This window comes from Maylandia zebra, linkage group LG23 (genome assembly GCF_041146795.1).
Source record: "Maylandia zebra isolate NMK-2024a linkage group LG23, Mzebra_GT3a, whole genome shotgun sequence".
In the NCBI taxonomy this organism is placed as follows: domain Eukaryota; kingdom Metazoa; phylum Chordata; class Actinopteri; order Cichliformes; family Cichlidae; genus Maylandia; species Maylandia zebra.
This window is the reverse complement of record NC_135188.1, coordinates 2,902,471-2,921,396: the sequence shown is the minus strand read 5'-3', so window position 1 is coordinate 2,921,396 and position 18,926 is coordinate 2,902,471. Positions and strand designations below refer to the sequence as shown.

The 18,926-nt window shown below is 42.1% G+C and overlaps 2 protein-coding genes across 4 annotated transcripts in view; one reads left to right on the top strand and one right to left on the bottom strand.

Annotated features, from left to right (window-relative positions):
* The window catches only part of acot11b (acyl-CoA thioesterase 11b), a 9,353-nt gene extending 7,397 nt beyond the window's left edge, over positions 1–1,956 (bottom strand). The window contains exons 1-3 of one of the 2 annotated variants that reach the window (XM_076880785.1): positions 1,828–1,956; positions 1,124–1,276; positions 260–458 (exon numbers count right to left, since the gene is read on the bottom strand). In XM_076880785.1, the coding sequence (XP_076736900.1) occupies positions 260–449 (190 nt within the window). In that variant the 5' untranslated portion in view covers positions 450–458; positions 1,124–1,276; positions 1,828–1,956. Of the gene's footprint in view, positions 1–259; positions 459–1,123; positions 1,658–1,827 lie in introns of those variants that run through there. The other variant, XM_004555066.4, reaches the window with a different exon arrangement.
* ssbp3b (single stranded DNA binding protein 3b) lies at positions 1,956–18,926 on the top strand. 2 transcript variants are annotated; one of them, XM_004555064.4, is made up of 18 exons: positions 1,956–2,094; positions 2,818–2,890; positions 3,031–3,092; positions 3,181–3,265; positions 11,424–11,513; positions 12,626–12,700; positions 12,928–12,990; positions 13,072–13,135; positions 13,247–13,320; positions 13,542–13,606; positions 13,700–13,748; positions 14,023–14,058; positions 14,160–14,214; positions 14,300–14,364; positions 16,223–16,301; positions 16,462–16,490; positions 16,579–16,680; positions 16,822–18,926. In XM_004555064.4, exons 1-18 carry the CDS (start codon positions 2,039–2,041, stop codon positions 16,849–16,851), a joined length of 1,152 nt encoding a protein of 383 aa, XP_004555121.1. In that variant the 5' UTR covers positions 1,956–2,038; the 3' UTR covers positions 16,852–18,926. The 2 variants fall into 2 exon arrangements, with proteins under 2 accessions (XP_004555121.1, XP_004555122.1); XM_004555065.4 differs by lacking the exon at positions 12,626–12,700.

Here is an 18,926-nt window from a genome sequence, read left to right as displayed (position 1 = left end):
CACCTACAATATTTCAGTTGAAATGATGGTGGATGGTTAATGGTGCTACCATGGTCTGTATTCAAGGTTGCAGTTGCATTCAAATGTTTGAGTTAATGAGCGACTTGCCAGAAGCAGAGTTACAGAAAGCTCATAAGAATTTTAATGCAATCATTTAGCCTTTATTTGCAGCTTTAATCTGCATTTGGAATGAGGCGCATCGGAGAAGAGAATCTCCGATTAAACTGTACATGTGAGAGTTTTCCTGATCCTTTCCTACCAGATAAACAGGCTGTGGAGTCCATCCACTTCAGCAGCTGTCCAACACTCAGCTCCCCACAGTGATTGGCATGACAGGGCAGCACGATCTGACTCATCTGCACTTCAGTGGGGTTTCTGTACACTTCCCCACTCTCCTGGATGAGCAGGGGGTCCGGCATGGTGTCTGAATCTTTATTTTCTGAAGTCATATCTCACAACTCCACATAAAGGAAATACAGAAAAAGAAGTTACAGCAGAACATTTGGTGTCGGACGTAATGGATTTGATTCAAGTCAAAACAAATGCGATATTCTATAAACATTTGTGAAATCAACAAGCCCAGAACCAAACCTGAAAACTGCAGGTTGATTTCGTCCAGCACTGCAGCATAAGACTGTAAGCTTTAAATAATCTGCAGCTAGGTTTGTCCTCTGTGTTGCTCAACATTTTTTCACCCCTTACTCAGGGATCAGGAGCAGAAATGCATATTTATGAAATTAAAACTCTGCGGCATTTTAGGAAGTGTTCTTAAAACTATGCTAATTTACATGTAGTCTAAATGGAGCTTGTTACTCGTCTTTTTTTAAAAGTCGCTATCACGCAAACTATTTCTGGGCATGCCACTACACTAAAGGGGGCATTCATGGAAAGTATTTGGTGGGACAGAAGTGTTTGCCCACAGCTACTGCTCCAGTGGGGTGAACATTTAGTCACCTGTCTCTCTTATAAGTTATCAATGTAACTTATATATTTGTAGAGAAGTAACACAACATTTGAAATGAGCGTCTCACTTAATTTAATATTTCAGCATTTAAATATGTTATCCTGTGACAGCTATCGCGCTAATGACGTTGAAACAAACGACTGAAAATTGCTTACTCACTTGAAAACTTCCTGCTGAAGCTGACGTCGACAGAAAGTCCGTTTAGTGCCAAAGAGTGTCTTGTGCAAAACACAAAGTCAACAGAAAAAGTGCACAAAGCGACCCCAAAGCGGTGGCTCTTCTCATTTCACCCATTCCTGAATAACACGGCAACTGAATAAACACACACAACACAGGTTTAGTGAAAGGTTTCGCCACTGGAGGGAGAAAGAGGGAGAGAGACCGTCCCCCGAAGTGGGTTTAGTGTTTAAGGTGGAATTAGAGTGAATGTCTTTAAGTTGGGAGATTCAAATCGTTATTCAATAAAAACGTAATACATATCATTTTATAAGAAGCTGAAAAAAATAAAGAAAAAAATCCCGACTACTTGAGAATACTTTTTTAAAAAAAATCGAGCTTTATTCGATTCTATTTTATGGTTGTGTCAATATTTCATTATTATTTTAACTTGACTGAATTCATATAAATATAAAGCTTTAAAGAGTTCTGGTAACCTTTCGTGGGCTGATTAAAAATACGTGTAAACATTTTTAGAAAGGTAAAATATACATTTCCTTTCATTACCAGAATGCTTTATTTACACTGTAAGCGTAACAAAGTCACGAAACGAGGCCTCCACTGTGGATTTGTGCGCTAAATCGCGCACTTTTGTTATCGCAGAACCGACGTTAAAACCAGTAAACGATAAGCACGAAAAGGCACACCTTAAGGCGATTGTTATGTTTCTATTGGCCTATGGGAGCGTCAGTCAGACGTGGCTCCGCCTCTTTCTCCCCCTCCTCCGGAGCAGGCTCGGTTGAGTCGTCGGGTTGAGGAGGAGTGCGGTTGGAGTGCGAGAGGGTCGCGGCCGCGATGATCTGACAGATGAAATAGCAAAAAAGAGAAAGAGAAGGCGGGCGTCCTCCAAACAAAACAATGTTTCCCAAAGGCAAAGGGACCCCGGTGCCGTCGGACAGCCAAGCACGAGAAAAGTAAGCCGAGAAGCGTTTATTATTGTGTATTTTTTACCTCGTAAGTTGCTCCCTCTTGCTCTCTGTTGTTTGCTGGACAGGCTAGCAAGAGGCGATTTCCTCTTACCGAGAATGCAATTGAATGAACCGCCTTGTCTGCTCGCCATTCCTCCTTTGAGCTGTGTTCTGCTCCATGTAGATTATTGCTGATTTTGTACACATTTCCAGCCGATTCCGGTTGTAGTTTACTTGTGTTTTTATCGGCAGTTGTTTGAGATTTTTGCGGTTATTCGGACGACGGTGCGGAGAGAGTAAAACAATAACATCGCCGTGCTACAGTACATTGTTTTCTCTGTTGCGCTCTCTGGATAGGCTCCGTTTTAATTTCCCTCAGCCCCGTCACTGCCACCAACATACTGTACCTAGCTAATACACAACAGGCTGCTGTTGTTTTCTTTAAATGCTTCGCATCACGACGTTAAATTACGCCGTTGCCTCCACACTTTCTTTTAACCTCCTGATTGTTGAGAGTCTTCACCAGCCTTGGCTTTGCTTACGAGTCCCAATTTAATTTTTTGGCATCTGGTATTTGGCAGCCATTGTTCAGAGGGCCTTACCCGACTCTAATCACTCATTGTTCGCGTACAGGAAGATTCAACCTGATGTTTGGTGATTTTGCTTTGCTACTTGGTCAAGTTTGTTAAATTAGACCTCAATTTGTAATTATTTTTTTCTCCCCTGCAGGTTGGCTCTTTACGTGTATGAGTATTTGTTACACATAGGGGCACAGAAGTCTGCACAGACCTTTTTATCAGAGGTATGTGGCATTTAGGTTAAAAGTTTAACCGTATTAACACGTCCTTTATATTTTTAAACATTTATTTTTATTCTTCCAGGACAGTATTGTTAAAGTGTAACTGACACCCATAGATAATTATTGAAATTGTGCTGTCCTAGATCCGATGGGAGAAAAACATAACACTTGGTGAACCCCCTGGATTCCTACATTCATGGTGGTGGTAAGTGTCATCTCTTTGTAATGTAATAAAATGTCTACTTGTGTGTGAGTTGGGGGGTTTTTGGCTTCATGAGCTCTCTTGTCCACAGTGTTTTCTGGGACTTGTATTGTGCTGCACCAGAGAGGAGAGAGACATGTGACCACTCCAGCGAAGCAAAAGCTTTCCATGATTATGTGAGTACTGCTTACAAGGAAACTGTTGCAAATATTGCCTTTTGTTCACCAGGAGAAGACAATAAGTTTGTGCTTGAGGCTGAGAAGTGATGTCTTTATATATAACTTTTTTCATTATGTCATAATGTATTCCCTGTAGCACCTTGTAGCTGTATTTAACCATCTAATGCAATTTTAAACACTTTGTGTCTGCTGCTGATTTATGATCAGCTATCATGATCTGTTGGTGTGTTGAATGCTGCGCCCAACCATGAGCTTTATGGGCTTCTGGGAAAATGATGCTGATGTCAGCATGTCCTGAGTCAGACCTGTCAAGTGCTCTCCCCTTAGCCCAAGCTCCCCGCTGCCTCAGTTGTGAAGACGAAGAACCTCCGGTGTGTTCTGCACAGCATCTGAGAATTTCATGCACACAGCTCTATTTCTGTTAAAGACCTCCAGCTGCCTGAATGTGTGGTAGCGCCAATACATGTTGAAACATATTACCTGCAGTGACATAATCCTAATGGATTTGAAACAGAAGAACTGCTGGAGCAGCCTTACATCCTGAATTTATGAGCTGTCACTCGGTACATGTGTATGGTTTGGTAGCGCATTGCTTCTCTTACGATAGCAGTTCTATATTTGCATGGTATGGGTGCTTTGCATCTTGATAATTATGCAGTTTTGAGGTGCTGTTGTCATTTCATTTCCTGCTTTGAGTCAGCATTCAAAAAAAGAACATTAAAAAGAACCTTGCATAGATCAAAAGAAACTGTGAACTGAATGTCTATGGCCTCTGCCGTTCGCCTCCCAACGTCTCTTTCTGCCTCCAAAGATTAAAATGGTGCTGCTGATGTAAATAAAATAGAAAGACTTTTCAGGTTGTGCTGTATCAGCATAGGAAAGACATTAGAGGTTAAGGAGCCCTCTTAGGATGATTGATGCACAGTCCAGTTTGTAGGCGGGTTAGTGGTGTACCAGACAGGAAGGGGTTAAAACTGAGATGTTGGTCCTGCTCTTGGCAGATAGGGTTGTCAGGGTAACAGGCCTCCTGATCTGGCAGGTGACCTGGGAGCCAAGAGAGAGGCTACAGCGTGGCTCTGCCCTTTCAGTAACCACATTCCTTATTATTGCAGCTCATACAAAGGAAAGACTGCGTTTTTGTTTGACAGTCAGCCTTAATTCAACTAGCCTACTTAATGGTAATTGATTGCTTCTGGTTGCTTGCTTGTGTAGAATATGCTTGTCCTTTTCTGTGAATATGTCAAAGATCGGAGAGTCTGTTTTGGGAAAATTGTATTTCCATGCATGAATTAGAGAATTAATCTCTGGGAAAATGGGAACATCATTTTTAAAGGAAGTAAAAACACTAAATAGGATGTTAAGTTGTGTCTTTTGGTTTGACTGAAGCCATTTCCTTTGAATGGAAAACATTAAGCAAATGAAGGAACAGTGAAATGTCAGTCTGGGGAGTGTGCTGCTGTGGCGTGGAGCTTTGAGAGTTTCTGCACGGTTGGTTCTCCCTGACATCTTGTGGTTACCCTTCAGTTTGATGTTGGTTCTCTTTGTGTTTATTGAGGAGGTCAATGAAGTGTGTGTGTGGACAGTACTAGTCCTTGGACCCAAGCCTTTGTCTAGGTGTGGGGGAGGTGAGTGCTGTTCTGTTAGCCGGCAGCCCTCGTAAAGCTCCGGCGTATTCATGCTGGGCCTGACGAACGCTCCCCAGGGGCCCTGTCGCCATGGCGTCAGCGGCTGATTGATGGCTGTCATGGAGCTGAGGGGCATATTGGAAAAAGAAAAAGGGGAGTGGCAGTGTGGCATATGCCCAGCATCCACCACCGCACAGGAGCTGAGGGAATAAAAGAGGAGGGGGCTGGGGAGGAAGACTGGAGGGAGATGTAAAGTGGAGGGGACCTGCGAGGGAAAGAGAGCATCCAGTCAGGATCCAGAGTGGGTTTTATGATGTTGATTGATGGTTAAACATTTACAAGCTAAACATAGGGACTGGTTTCTTTTGAGAATCGGTTCCAGTGGAAGAAGTGAGGCTGTTAGGAGCATGCTAGCTCATGAGCCGGCAGTTGGGTGGTCTGTGCTGCGGCTCAAACGCCTACATCATTTCTCTCTTATCCACTTTAAACAGCTTCATTTCTTTTCTTTCTTTTTTTGATTTATTATATTTTAAAAATTACCCCAGTCAAGCTCTTGGTTATCCTCACCCTCCTCTTTACTTGTTTCTCTTCCCTTGTCCCCACCCCCCTCCCTCGTCTTTGTTTTTGTAAAGGGAGCACAAGCACATCCGCCGCCACTCTGGCCTTTTGTAACCTCCTTCAGTGATTCAAGCATTCAAAGAGAATTTGCTTGGCTGGAATTACTTGTTTGCCTTAAAGTACACACATTCACACGTGCTGAATCATGATGGGTGGGGGGTGGTCGTCTGTCTGTCTTAAAGGAAAAATCCCCTGGGAAGTTGTAAGAAAGGGCCCAGACAAGAGCCTCGTAGCCCGGGGCAGGACTGAGACATCTGCCCTTTTCCGGTACCAGAGAGTCGTTGGGGAGACGTAGCTTATTTAGACCAAACGCAGCACTGGACTCCTTGGAACAGTCCAACAAGCACAGCTGTGGCTTTAGAGCTACATGATAAAGATCTAACATAACATGCCTGGGAACTCACCATGCACGTAGCTTTTCAGTCTGGCAAACAGTGTCTGTTCTTCTACAGGGATGTAGATTGTTGACGTCTTTTTATGACTTTGCGGTCAATACCTTAAATACAGCTTTGTTTTACTTCATTATTTCTTTGCAGGCCTCATTCCAGGAATGGGCTACTTAAGGGTAGAGGATCAAAACAAACGCCAGTTTCGCTTTGGAGGGGCCAGACAGGGATTGTATGAACACAAACCACTTAACAAGCCATAAATGTAGCTTAGCCCTTTTCTGTGATAAACACAGTGACAGCTGCTTTCAGTTTTTTAATGTAACAAAAAAAATACAATCCCCTCTTACACACACACACACACACACACACACACACACACACACACACACGGTAGGACAAAGAAACTCAAGGAAAAGAAATTAATGGTTATATTTTAATTGTTAGGTTAACTGTGGGGCTGTTTTGGCTGATGTGCTAAATGGCTAGAAATCATAAAGCAAAGCTAAATCCTTATATCGTTGTTTTCTTTAACAAATGTAAAATTACAGCTTGTAATATCAAGAGCTGTTTATGCTATTTGAACTTAGAACCAATGAACAACTTTACCGGAGCACACATACACATTTTAGATGTAAGTAAATTAATAAAAAACGATGAGTCTTTATGACATTACTTTGCATTTCAGGAAGTTACAATGAAAACAAAGTTAAAACTACGAATAACAGTTTTACCTACAGTTCCGTCAGTAGGGTGCAAATAAAACCAAACAAACAAAACTAAAAGTCAGCTCAGACAATTTTTTTCCTCCTTTGGATAACCTATTAGTGTCGAGTCCATACATTAGATTTGGATTCAATATATGTGATGGTTGCTGAGGCCCCTCACTTCCTGTTTTGTGCCTTTGCTGGTGATTGTTCTCAGTTGTTACAGTTTTGAAAATCAGTAATGCGTCTGATCAATTTTGTGAGGCTTTGTCTGAAGATTAACGTCTGCTACTTTTGGTGAAGGGTAGAATTTTTTGTGTCCTGTTGAAGTCCTCCAAGCAGTATTACAGCATCAATGATTATTAGTATTGTGACCACAGTTACAAAATTCAGTTTAAAAAAAAAAAAAGAAAAAAAGTTCACTTTCCCACGTGGACATAATTGCACATCAACATATCAAAGCACCATTTAGATTTGGCCTCGCTTCTGTTTTGCAGTGTCACCTCCGAGGTTTGCTCGCTAACACAGGCAATGCTTTAGAAAACTGAGAAAACTTGCACTAAAATTTGTGAGACACTTTTTTGACAATTACAAAACAAATTAAATAAAAATAAATTAAATTAAATCTAATGTGATAGAAAAGCCAGGATGTCATAAAGGATTCTTATGTGTATATGAAAATTGGCCCAAAAATAACTCGAGAAGGCAGAAAGGCTTTGGGTATCTGCTCAGCTTCACTGCAATAATTTATCGTTACATTAGATTATTGTTGGGCTGCACACCTGCTCTAATCGAGTGGTTGCTCAAGAGAGAAACCAGAAAGACACTCAGGAGTTAACCTTGATCATTGAGCATACGGGGATAATATAAAATAATGAACAGGTAAACTAGTGATACGTCATCACATTTGCCTGTTTTTGTTTTTAAATTTCCTTTTTTCATTTTAGAGTATTTTTTTTAAGCCTGTTTTGGGGGAGAACCAGGGAAAGCTTTTGTCTTAACAAAGCCTTAGCCAGATATCAACTCAAGCCTTAATCAAATATATGCTAAACAACAATCGCTCCTTTTCTTTTCTTGCAACTTCTTTCACTGGCTTCTAAGTCCGTGGCGTTGTCCCTGACTGATCACAGTGCTGTTAACTTCCTGTCATAAACCTTAAAGCAGCAAGCATATAAAACAGTAAAAATGGTAATAGTGATAACAAAGACTGTGTGGGGATGGGTGGCAAACTAAAGGAAGACTTCATATAAAACATCTGAGTAAGGTGTTGGGCCACCACATGCTGCTAGAACAGCGTCATGGAAATTGAGTCTGGACACTGAATTGGAGGGGATTATTCTGTCCTGTTTCCCTCATTTGGCTTTTAATGGGGATGATGGTGTTGCAGCCCAAATTTATCTACAAGAAGGCGTTAAAGTGGTTTAATATCTAATGACTGCGAAGGCTGAATATTATGATTCAGATTATTTTTCATTCATTAAAACATTTATTTGACCCCACATGAAAGAAATCCACCCTCACATCAGGACAGAAACCTTTCATTGGAAGCTTTTATTGATTTCTAGTGACCCTTAATTCTAAGCGGACAAACTAATGCTCACAATCTAACAGAGTCACTGGATCCCTTCACTTTGGGGTCAAGGGTTCAAACCTGTATGTATTCAAACCTCATCTGTTGGGTGATGCGTTTCTCACTTATTTTTTCGTGTGTGCATTTTTGTAGATCAGTGGTTATCATTTTTACATCACTAAGCTGTCAAATATGCATTGATCTTTGAAATGTGGGGATTATGCACTGCGAGCCTGCTATAATAACTCTGTGTATGTAATTGTCAATGAAGAGTTTTTGCTGACACAGCCTGATCACTGTTATTGACGTTCTCAGGCAGAGATTATAATGTTATGCTGTTGTGGGCAGCGCACTGAGCCTCGAGCTCACCAGCTGTTGGTAAGATTTACACCCGTTGGATCCAAGCGGACTATGGCATATTCACAGATGCTGAACTATAACATCCAGGTCAGTCACCCGAGGAAGAAACAGCCCTGTTTCTTTCCATATTGCACTAATACAAGGACATCACAGCTATCAAATATGTGGTATCAAACAATAATCTTCAGTGTCTTTCTCATTGACCAGAATTTAGATCTTACCGTACCGTACTACAACGACTAACACACCAGACACTTGAGCAGGAGACTGAAGCTCCAGTCACACATGCTTCCATAGTGAGCCCTCTTTCAGAGTCATAGCTCTCGCTATCTTAATGCAAAATCGGAAGCAACTGGCCTGCTCAGCATTTTTGTACATGCCGCAGTGCATGACTGGATCCTGATTTCTTAATTGTACTTGGCAGTACACCTGTGTGGAAGTGGGTCTGCATTTGCTTTGACAGGCTACTCATTGTTTATTTTTCTTACAGTTAGTCACCTAGTCTGTGTTTTGCAAGTATCCTTTGGTCAGGATGAACCCAATGCTGCTAAATTTGAAGGGTTTTTGGTTTGTTTGTTTATGAGGCTGTGTAAGTTTGACTATTTCCTGGTGACTCTTCCACGTCAGTAAATGTGTCAGGCAGGATCCTGACATCCTCCTCGTTTAATTTGCATGTGGATGACTTGCCTGGGCAGTTTAAATCTTGCAAAACGGGTTGTGTTCATGTATGTGATGATTCAGTTATATTTTCTGCTTGTAACATGTCCTTCCCACTAAAGAAGGTGAAAGTCCTTTTTCTAATTTTGCTTTGATAGAAAGGCATGCCCAGAGAATTTAACATGAAATATATGTAATGTAGTATATAATGCAAATGTGTTTGATTAAAGCCAAAGTGCATCTGTTTAGTACTCTAAACTGCTCACCTCTGTTTAGAATGAAAAATAGATTAATGCAAAACAGCATCAGCAGAGTTGCATTTGTGAGGATTGTGCACAACTCTGTATAGATTAGATTACTCTATATGATCAGAATCATGGATGTTTCCACATGCAAAACAGAGATAAGAACCCCACAGAACTGATATATGTGCAGATTCATAAGCTAAAGCACGGCATCACTGATCAACCCGCAAGTCTTACCAAAAGCTCTGGTGCAGGAGTCGATCTGTGCATTGTGAAAAATATGATCTGCCAAATTAAATTAACATGGATTCATTTTACTGTTTTGATCCTGGATAAAGGAAAGTGCCACACCTTCCTTCACAGCACTGTTAAAATGCTGTGTTTTTAAGGTTTTACTGTGGACACGGGCTCACACAAAGCGTTGCCTCTGTGAGCGTAAATGACCAGAGACGATGAAGATTTACTGAAGTGAAAGCCTCTACTGTCGACACGGGGGGTGAAAATTAAAACCAGCCTTACTGCTCCAACTTGTTTGAATGTAGAGTCGTGAGTTTTTATTGGTTTTCGTTGGTTTCTCTGGCTTTTACCACGTAGAGTATATTAGTGCTTATGTTGAACATCCTCAGTATGGATGTTTACCGTCTCTCAGCATCGTATCATTTAATATGGTACTTGTGTATATTTAATGTTCGGATATTTTTAATAATTGTTACCTAGTGCCCATGAAAGGCTTTAGCAGTTAGGTTAGCTCTAATTCTTAGAAGTTATTTGTACATTTGTAAATTTATATTATTCAGTGATTTCTCACAGTATTATTTTTAATACTGGCCTTCGGTTTTCTATTCAAACTCTGACAGGAAACCCGTCTAATTGAGTGGGCCGAGTAGTGAGTTACTGCTCAAGACGGGGGAGGAAGCATATCAGTAAACTGAAGAGCAACTGATATCTTCACTAATTTGTGCTTGCCTTTATGATGCAGCAGACCATCTAAGGGAACCCCAGATTCTATGAACGCTTGACGATTTCTCAGTCTCGCACCATGCTGAGTTTTCCACGCCGCTCAGTAGAGAAGTGGAATTTATGCTGCCTGCGTCCTGGCGGTGAAGGAGCCTGATGAGATGTGACTTTTCACTGTGGCTTCACTTCTCTCCCTGCTGAGGTATTTCACAGTGGCCCTGCAGTGGCAGCCTGAGCAGATATAATTAGGGAAGGTGCAGTCGATAAAAGGGAGCGTGTTGGATATTGACCAGCGATGTCTGTAAGGCTCTGGGCATCGAGAGCTATATGTGAGTGTGGATGCTGATGCATCCGTTCTTGTAGTGTCAGTGCCTAGTTGCCTACACTTCACTGAATGAGCTACGCATTAAAAAAATATGACTGAATGTTCTTCTCTCACTTGGTGTCTGTTCTTCGGAAGCTAAACCCCACAGCTCTGAAGACATTAGCCCATCTCAGATTGCTTCAGCTACAGGGAAGAAAAACTCAGTCAATTAGGAGCGTGTGACCGAAGCAAATGGCACATTAGTGAATTAGGGCTGCGGTTTGAGCAGGAAATCGGCCCAGCTCGCCCCTGCTGTGCAGCAGCACTTTGGAGCCACTGACTCACTGCATCCCACTGATGCTTATCTGATCCACTGGATTCTGAATCAGCACGGATCAGACCTCAATAAGGACCCCATTAATATATTATTGAGGGCAGGGGTGTGGGGGTGGGTGACAGTTGGTTGAATTAGGTTTAAAAAGGAAATGCATGAAACTTTATTCACAGAGTTGGATAAGATTTTTGGCCATTAACCCATTACAGCTGAGATCAGCTCAGATTCAACCACTGTCCAATTTCTCACATGAGCTTTCCTTGTTAAAAAGTGACGTCTGCCGAGAGTTTCCTCCTGCTCCTTGGATTTGTTGTGGGGCGGTGTTGTTAGAAAAAAAGACTGAAAGCATAACCCAGCGGCTTGACTCGTTCTCCTGTTTTCTTCTTTGGCAGAGTGCAGCAGCAGCTCCCAGCCCCGTGATGGGAGGGATGCCCCCTGGTGATGGCATGCCAGGGGGCCCAATGCCACCTGCCTTTTTCCAGGTCAGTCCATAAACTACGCTCGTATTGTCTGCAACTGTTGGGAATGTCCCTCGACTTTAGCCCCTCTTTTTGATATATCAGCTGATATATCATGTCAACTATTGTTTCATATAAAAATCTAAAATATTATTTTCCTGTGGGGGTCGGAGGGATTATTTTGATGCTTGTAGAGCTTTTCATGTGTTGTGAAGATGTAGGTCTCACACTGCCGCTTTTCCCTTTGTTGTGCTCCGTGTACTCGGCGAGCTAGTAGCAAACATCACAGCGGTGCTGTCTGTCTGGACCCCTCTTGTGCTGTAAACAGGAAGGTGTGGCCAGGCCATTTTCTCCTAATGGAGAAATCGAAAGGTGCAGCACCTTCTGTAAATCAATATCTCATGAAGATAAACTTATCACAGGCAGCTGTGTGGAACCGACTCGTTACGGGTGACATGAAGTTGTAAACCTCTGTCTCTACTAGACCAAACTATTCACAACACATCCAGCTATTTATTATAAAGCAGAAGCCACAAAGCTGCGAGTGATTATGTGATCGCGTTATTCTCAGAATAGAAATTTTGAGGTTTATCCATCAGTGCATGCATACACTCATACTTTCCCTACCAGGAGCAATTTGAGGAGGCTCAATTAGACCCCTCTCTCTGTCAGTTCAGCAACATTAGTGACACAGTGCCGGTGTTTAGTGTTTTTATAAAGCTAATTGCATAGAGCTTAATTGATGCTGTTAATTCAGGAAAATTAGCAGTGATAACATGCTGCATGTAGCACGCTTCTTAATGTCTTGACTGACAGGCAAAAGAGCGTACATCCTCTCCATCTTTCTCTTTCTGTCACTCAAGGCTGTCATTTGCTTGTTCTTCTCTGCTCAGTCTCACACTCTTACTGTTTGGTACATGAACAAGAGTTTTATATTTTGTACGTTTTTTATTTTTTTTGCGCCACACTTTGGTTCTTGCACTCCGACTGTCCTCTGCCCTGCAGTAACCCTGCTTCTCTGTCTGTCCCTCTTTTGTCACTTTGGTTTCTCGCTCCCTCTTTCTCTCTCGTCTCATCCTCCCCACTGTCCCTCCTGTATCGTCCTCTTTGCCTCTTCGTTTTATGTGATGCCACAGGGTCCTCCTGGTCCCCAGGGCTCTCCTCACCCTCAGCCTCCTCCCCCTAACAGTATGATGGGACCTCACAGTCAGGTAACGCTGCCTTTCTCTCTCATTCTCTCTTTCTTTTTCACCGGTTTTGCTATGTGCAGTCATGTGGCAAGGCTGGTTCTCAGTGCTGATGCTTCATGCTTTGGCATTTGTTTCAGCTTAAAGCTTTATGCTGCTTTCAGTATTCACACAACATGAAACCTAGAAATGGGTGTACATTTTAAGAGACGTTTGTCAAATCTTTATTTAAATGTATGTTTGTGTTGTAGTCTTTCATGTCGCCTCGCTTTGCTGGAGGCCCAAGAGGTCCACCCATCCGGATGGCCAGCCAGGTAGGGATCCTGCACACCCACCCACCACAGAATCGTGTGAATTTCAAACTGCAATTTTCATATTCAAGTTTTTTCTACTAGCCACCCGGCGGAGGACCAGGTCCTCATCCCATGCTGCCCAACATGGACCCCACACGGCCACAAGGTGTGTGTCATTTCACTTTAATGACATGCATCTGCACATCATGCATTAGTGTGGAATTATTTTCATTTATAATTATTATTATTTTATATCTTGAATGCCTTTACTCTTCAGGTCATCCTAACTTGGGGCCAATGCAGAGAATGAGTGGCCCTCGAGGAATGGGACCTATGGGGCCTGGCCCTCAGGTAGGCTGCTTACTTATACAGAATCAATCATCACTGCCTTGATGAATCTGTGGTTTTTACCCTATTAGTTCTTGTGATAGGAAGGTATTCGTTTTGCCAACCAAATCCAAACCAAAAGCATTTTGACAGTGTTAACAGATGTGTCTGTAGTAGGTTTGCAAGAGTTTTTATTTTTACCCTGTGGTTTCAGATTTGAAGCTGATTTTTGTTTGTTTTCTCAGAACTTTGGTGGTGGGATGAGGCCTCCACACAACACCATGGGTCCTGGCATGCCAGGAGTGAACATGTGAGCCTCCTGTTTATTTCTAAGTATTGTCTGAAATGTATTTTAAATCAAGTGCAACATTTTACCAAGATTTCCATTTGCGTTCTTATGTAGGGGCCCAGGAACGGGTCGGCCATGGCCCAATCCCAACAATGCCAACTCTGTGAGTAGAAATGCAGGCACACAAATTCACACATAAGCCCAGAGAAATGCTCATTCTTTGCAACCAGATCTCCTCTCTGAGCTGCAGAGGTCTGCAAGGTTCTACTGTGGGGTGGGATGTAATTGTAGTATTATGTATCATGGTTTCCACAGACAGTTGGACAGACAGCCATAATGGTATTAGGACGATCAAATGATGAATGATGACAGTTTGGGGTACGGAAAGGGTTTGTGCTCCCATTTCTGGTCTGTAATGTTTATGTCTTTGGTTTCAGATGCCTTACTCATCACCCTCTCCTGGTGCATACGGGGTGAGAACACATCCTGATGTCTTAACCCTCACACACTACAGATATTACAGCATAGAAGGATAACATTTAATGCATTTTTTATTTTGTTTCATTCTCCAAAGGGGGCATCTGGAGGTGGAGGGCCTCCTGGCACTCCCATCATGCCCAGCCCCGCAGGTTAGTGCTTCTTTGACTTAAGCTGCTAAACTTGAGCCTTTTCTTGTGCTATCCACGACTGTACGTTTACACTTTTCCCCGTCAGACTCAAACAACTCTGGTGACAATTTATACACCATGATCAACACTGGACCTGGCAACCGGAATAATGTGAGTTCTGTTTTATTTCTTTGACCGAACTGCTGATTTCATCAGAAGTAATAATATATTTAGCATAATGTTACAGACAAAACACATAACAGTGGTCCCTCGCTGTAACGCGGTTTCACGGCCTCGCTGTTTCGCTGATTTGATTTTTTTTATTTGATTTTATTTTTTTTGTGCAATTTTGCGTGTTTTTTTCTTTCTTTTTTTTTTTTTTTTGACCATTGTCAACCAATCTCGTGCTGCGTCTCCTGTACAGTACAGAATGCGTTCGCTTGTCGACTTCACATAAATCTTCGATTGCTAGCAGTGCGACTGTGAAGTGCTGCGCTGTATGTTTGTGCGTTTTCTCCCCAACAAACACAACAATGTTGAGGAAACGTTTTGCCCTGTCAAAGGCAACCGTGGGTGCCTTTGACTGCCGCGATAAACGAGGGACCGCTGTACTGAAAATTTCTCTCTTTTCATTACACAAATAAATTCTTTACGTTATTCTCGTGTCAACCGTGTGATAAAGGTACGAACCTGTTGTAACTGTACACCATCAAACTGCCTTTGTGGCTGTGTGAGTGCAGGTGGAAAGACCTGTAGACACATAAACCTGAGCTTTGTTATTATAATTATTTATTTTCTGGTTAGTTTTTAATTTTGTAAGTTTTTACAGCAAAGTTACAACAAAGTTTTTACTAGTTTTGCTACAGTAATGTTGTCCTGTGTGTGGTGCTGGTAAACTGATATACTTAATCTCATTGGGAAAAGTAGAAAATGTGGTGGTAGATGTAGTTCTGTTGCTAGGCGATTGCTAAACATGTATAGTTTTTTTTTAATTTTTTTTTATCCATGCTTTTTTTTGGGGGGGGGATTAGATGTTATTGTTAAATACAAACTGATATGATGTTTTTACAAGGCATTATAGATGCATAAATGCTAAAATGGGCGCTTTTTAGCACGTTACTAGGTAGTTGTGAGGAAACACAAAGACGTCACGATATCTGATATAGATGAGACCCTTCAAGGGGCCTAAGATGTTGGATTGCTCAACCCCTGGTGGTCTGAGAGGAGTTTGAGGACAAAGAAACAAGCGCACACACAGCCAGAGGTTTGTGTATTATAGTCAGATAAGGTGGGTGTTTTCCATGGGAAATTTTAAAGAGAAATTAAGGATAAGGCAGCACAACGACAAATATGCAACACTATATGAAGGCACTTAAATCATAGCCATGTAGAAACCACCGGAACTCTCAATAAACACGCTCCAAAGAGTCATTAGGAAGGTTGTGTTAATACATTTTCCCAATTAGTTACAAAGAAAGCTACAATGTTTCATTAATTTAGTTAAAGTTAACTATAATGACTTTGCTTCATGCTGCTGATGAAGGGAGTAAAACTACCACAGAAGACACCAGAAGTATCTTTTTACAGCCTCAGATTGACTCATTGAATGTGTGGGTTTGTGTGGGAAATGCCACTTCCTATTGCATGACATCACGCTTAACGTAAAACACTAGTAATTCTGGTCTTTCTAGAGCACGCTGTCACTGTTTACCAAAGAATACACAGCAGAGACGCAAAGCACTTGTTATACTGTGATATGTGATATTGGAGGCTACTGTTTCACCTACACTCGTGGTAATGAAAGAATCAGACAAAGACTTCAAGCAGAACGTGAGGCTGATCTTATAATGGCATAAATAAATAAATGCACTGTTATAATCTTTAGTAATTGGGTTTCAGGCAGCTTGCACTTTTATTCACTTTACTTTAAGTTTGGTAGTTTCAATTTTGGTAGTTAACTAATCGTACGGCAACTCCGCTACGGAGCTGTGATAAGTGTTCATGCCACTACCCCCCCTCCTTCCCCTAGTTCCCTATGGGCCCAGGCTCTGATGGACCCCTGGGAGCCATGGCTGGGATGGAACCACACCACATGAATGGATCACTAGGTAACACTACTCACCACAGTGCATTAAACCAGCACAGCAGTGAAGTGTTTGGATTGCATCCCCACCTGTTAAAGACAGCACATGTATTTATCTGCACTCACTGTATAAAATGGGCTCATGAACATTGTTTTAATTATTTCACACATGGTTTAATTTTCAGGTTCTGGTGATATGGATGGAATGAACAAGGTAAAAAAAACAACCCCAATGCAGCCATGTTGCTTATCTTTTCAACCCAGATAAACTAAACTGGTAACTTCGTCCTCTTCGTTACTAGAATTCCCCAAACAATTTAAGTGGCATTAGCAATCCTCCCGGGACCCCGAGGGATGACGGGGAGCTGAGTGGAAACTTCCTCCACTCCTTTCAGAGCGAGAACGTAAGTTGTCAGAGTGTTTGTAGCTGTAGCTCCACCGTGATGAAGCCGGAGACACAAGCTAGGACATAAAGCAAGGTGTAAACTATAGTAACACATGGATGTGTTTTAAAGCTTCCTTTTCTTGCGTGTGTGTTTCCATAGTACTCTCCAACCATGACGATGAGTGTGTGACCCCCTCCCCCTCTTCACCCGACCCGATTTGCCATCATTCCGAGGATCTGAAGTCACTGTAGGACATGGCCAAACACATCAGCACCAAATCAGGGACAGGCGCCATTTTGGTTCCACACTAACGCCAGAATGCTGATTGGGGGACAAAAACAAAACAAAAAAATCTAAATGGCTGGCAAACTACTGCTCCTTGCTCAAAATGAAGGACAATTACACCATTTATCACAACCCCTGTGTGAGAAACCAGCTACTGAAATGCATAAATGACACGTTTTATGTTCTTTGCAGAACCTCCTGACCCCGCTCAGTCCTCTCAGCCTCTTTAATCCTAGTGCGAAGAGAAAAAGGTTGGAAGTTTACCTCTTGTACTTTTTAATGATTGCTTTGTGGTGCAAGATGTGCAGGAAATATCTGCTTTTGTCACTTAAAACACTGGAGAGTTTGCATACGCATTGTGAGCTTGGAAAGTCTCTGTCTTGTCATTTTACTTATCGCCATGCATACGGTGTCACAGAAATGGGTTGACACAGGACTGAGGATTTGTCTTTTACTCTGTGGCCACCTTTCTGAATAATGTATTACTCTGCCCAATGCCCACCTTTCTATTTAAAGAGACTTAAAAATGGAAACGATGTGAAAGAATATGGCTTTTATTGTGACAGCCTTTTGCAGCGGTGTTGTTACAGTGTCACATTGATCCAGATTGATCAGTCTCTCAAGCCCTTTTCAGACATGGGATTTTTAATATTGCCGCCTTCATCAGTCCCTCAAAGCGATGGCATTCTGTTAGGCTTTGGTCACTTTTACATCAGTGTTCCTCGCAGCTTTATTCAGACGTAACCATGACAGCTGCAAAGAGAGCCACGGTATGTGAGATATTCACCATATGTGCAAAAGAATTGTCGCATTCGTGGCAGTGAGCATTAGGCATCTAGTGAAGTGTAGCCACACTGTTGAACGTTTAACTCGATGTGACATTTTTACCAAGATCAGGGTCTGTGTGAGTGAGTGAGTGTGTGTGTGTGTGTGTGTGCATGTGTGCGAGTGTGTGCGTTCTGCCACAGCTGCCCCTGCCCTTTGAACACAGACTCTCTCTTCTGCATGGGGAATATGCACTGCATTAGAGAGCGACGTTTTCACCTTACTGAAAATGAAAAATAGCTTCCGATGACATAAAACGTCACGTCATATTTTATTGCTGTTTGGGGCAATCTCTACATCAAAGATGGACGAGAGATATGGGCAGTCATAATCCTGTGCATCGGTTAATGCATTCAGACATGTGCCAAGTTGAAAGTGCTAGGTCGGACCTAGTTCGAGATTTCCGTCGCAATCTTTGCAGAAAAGTGACCGGGGCGCCCGTTCGGGTGCGAAGCCGACGCGTTCGCGGGTGCTGTCAGATTAATGGAAAAGGACTGCATGTCTGAAAGGGGCTTTGTTGTTGACAGTTTGCTACTCTGCCACTCTTGGCTGTTTAAACAGCTGGACTGCTGCCGCGTGCTGTCAAGGGAAGCCAGACTTTGGCATAAAAAGTGAGTGCATGAGTGCTGAGAATCTGTGTACAACATACTACCTAGTGCTGCTCTTCTCTATGTGGACACCTGCTTTAAGATGTGGTGTATATCTCTTTACCTGCCTGTGCTTAACACTCTGTGCGCTTCATCGTCGTAGCCTTCTGTGTTACTTCCAATTTGGTTGATGGATATATGGATGAGTTGCCCATTTTAATCTCTCACACATACTGGTTAACACTTCCTTCCTGTATCACTGGTCGTCCCTTTGGTCCTGCCCGTCTCTTGCCCATCCGCATATTTTTTTTTATATTTTGATACAAACTTTGACTACATATATTGCCCCAGTTATTCAGTTAGTCAAAGCTTTCTAAACTGATTCTAGTAGGCATCATTATAAACTTAGCCGCAGTCTTGTAAATGTGATGAGAATTTTTGTTTCATTTTTTTCCCTGTGAACATTATGCATTATACACATCTGTCCTATGTTGCCTTTATTTGCTGATATTTTTTTATTTCAAATTGAGGAAAGATTGCTTGTTAATATAATTTTACAATAACTTA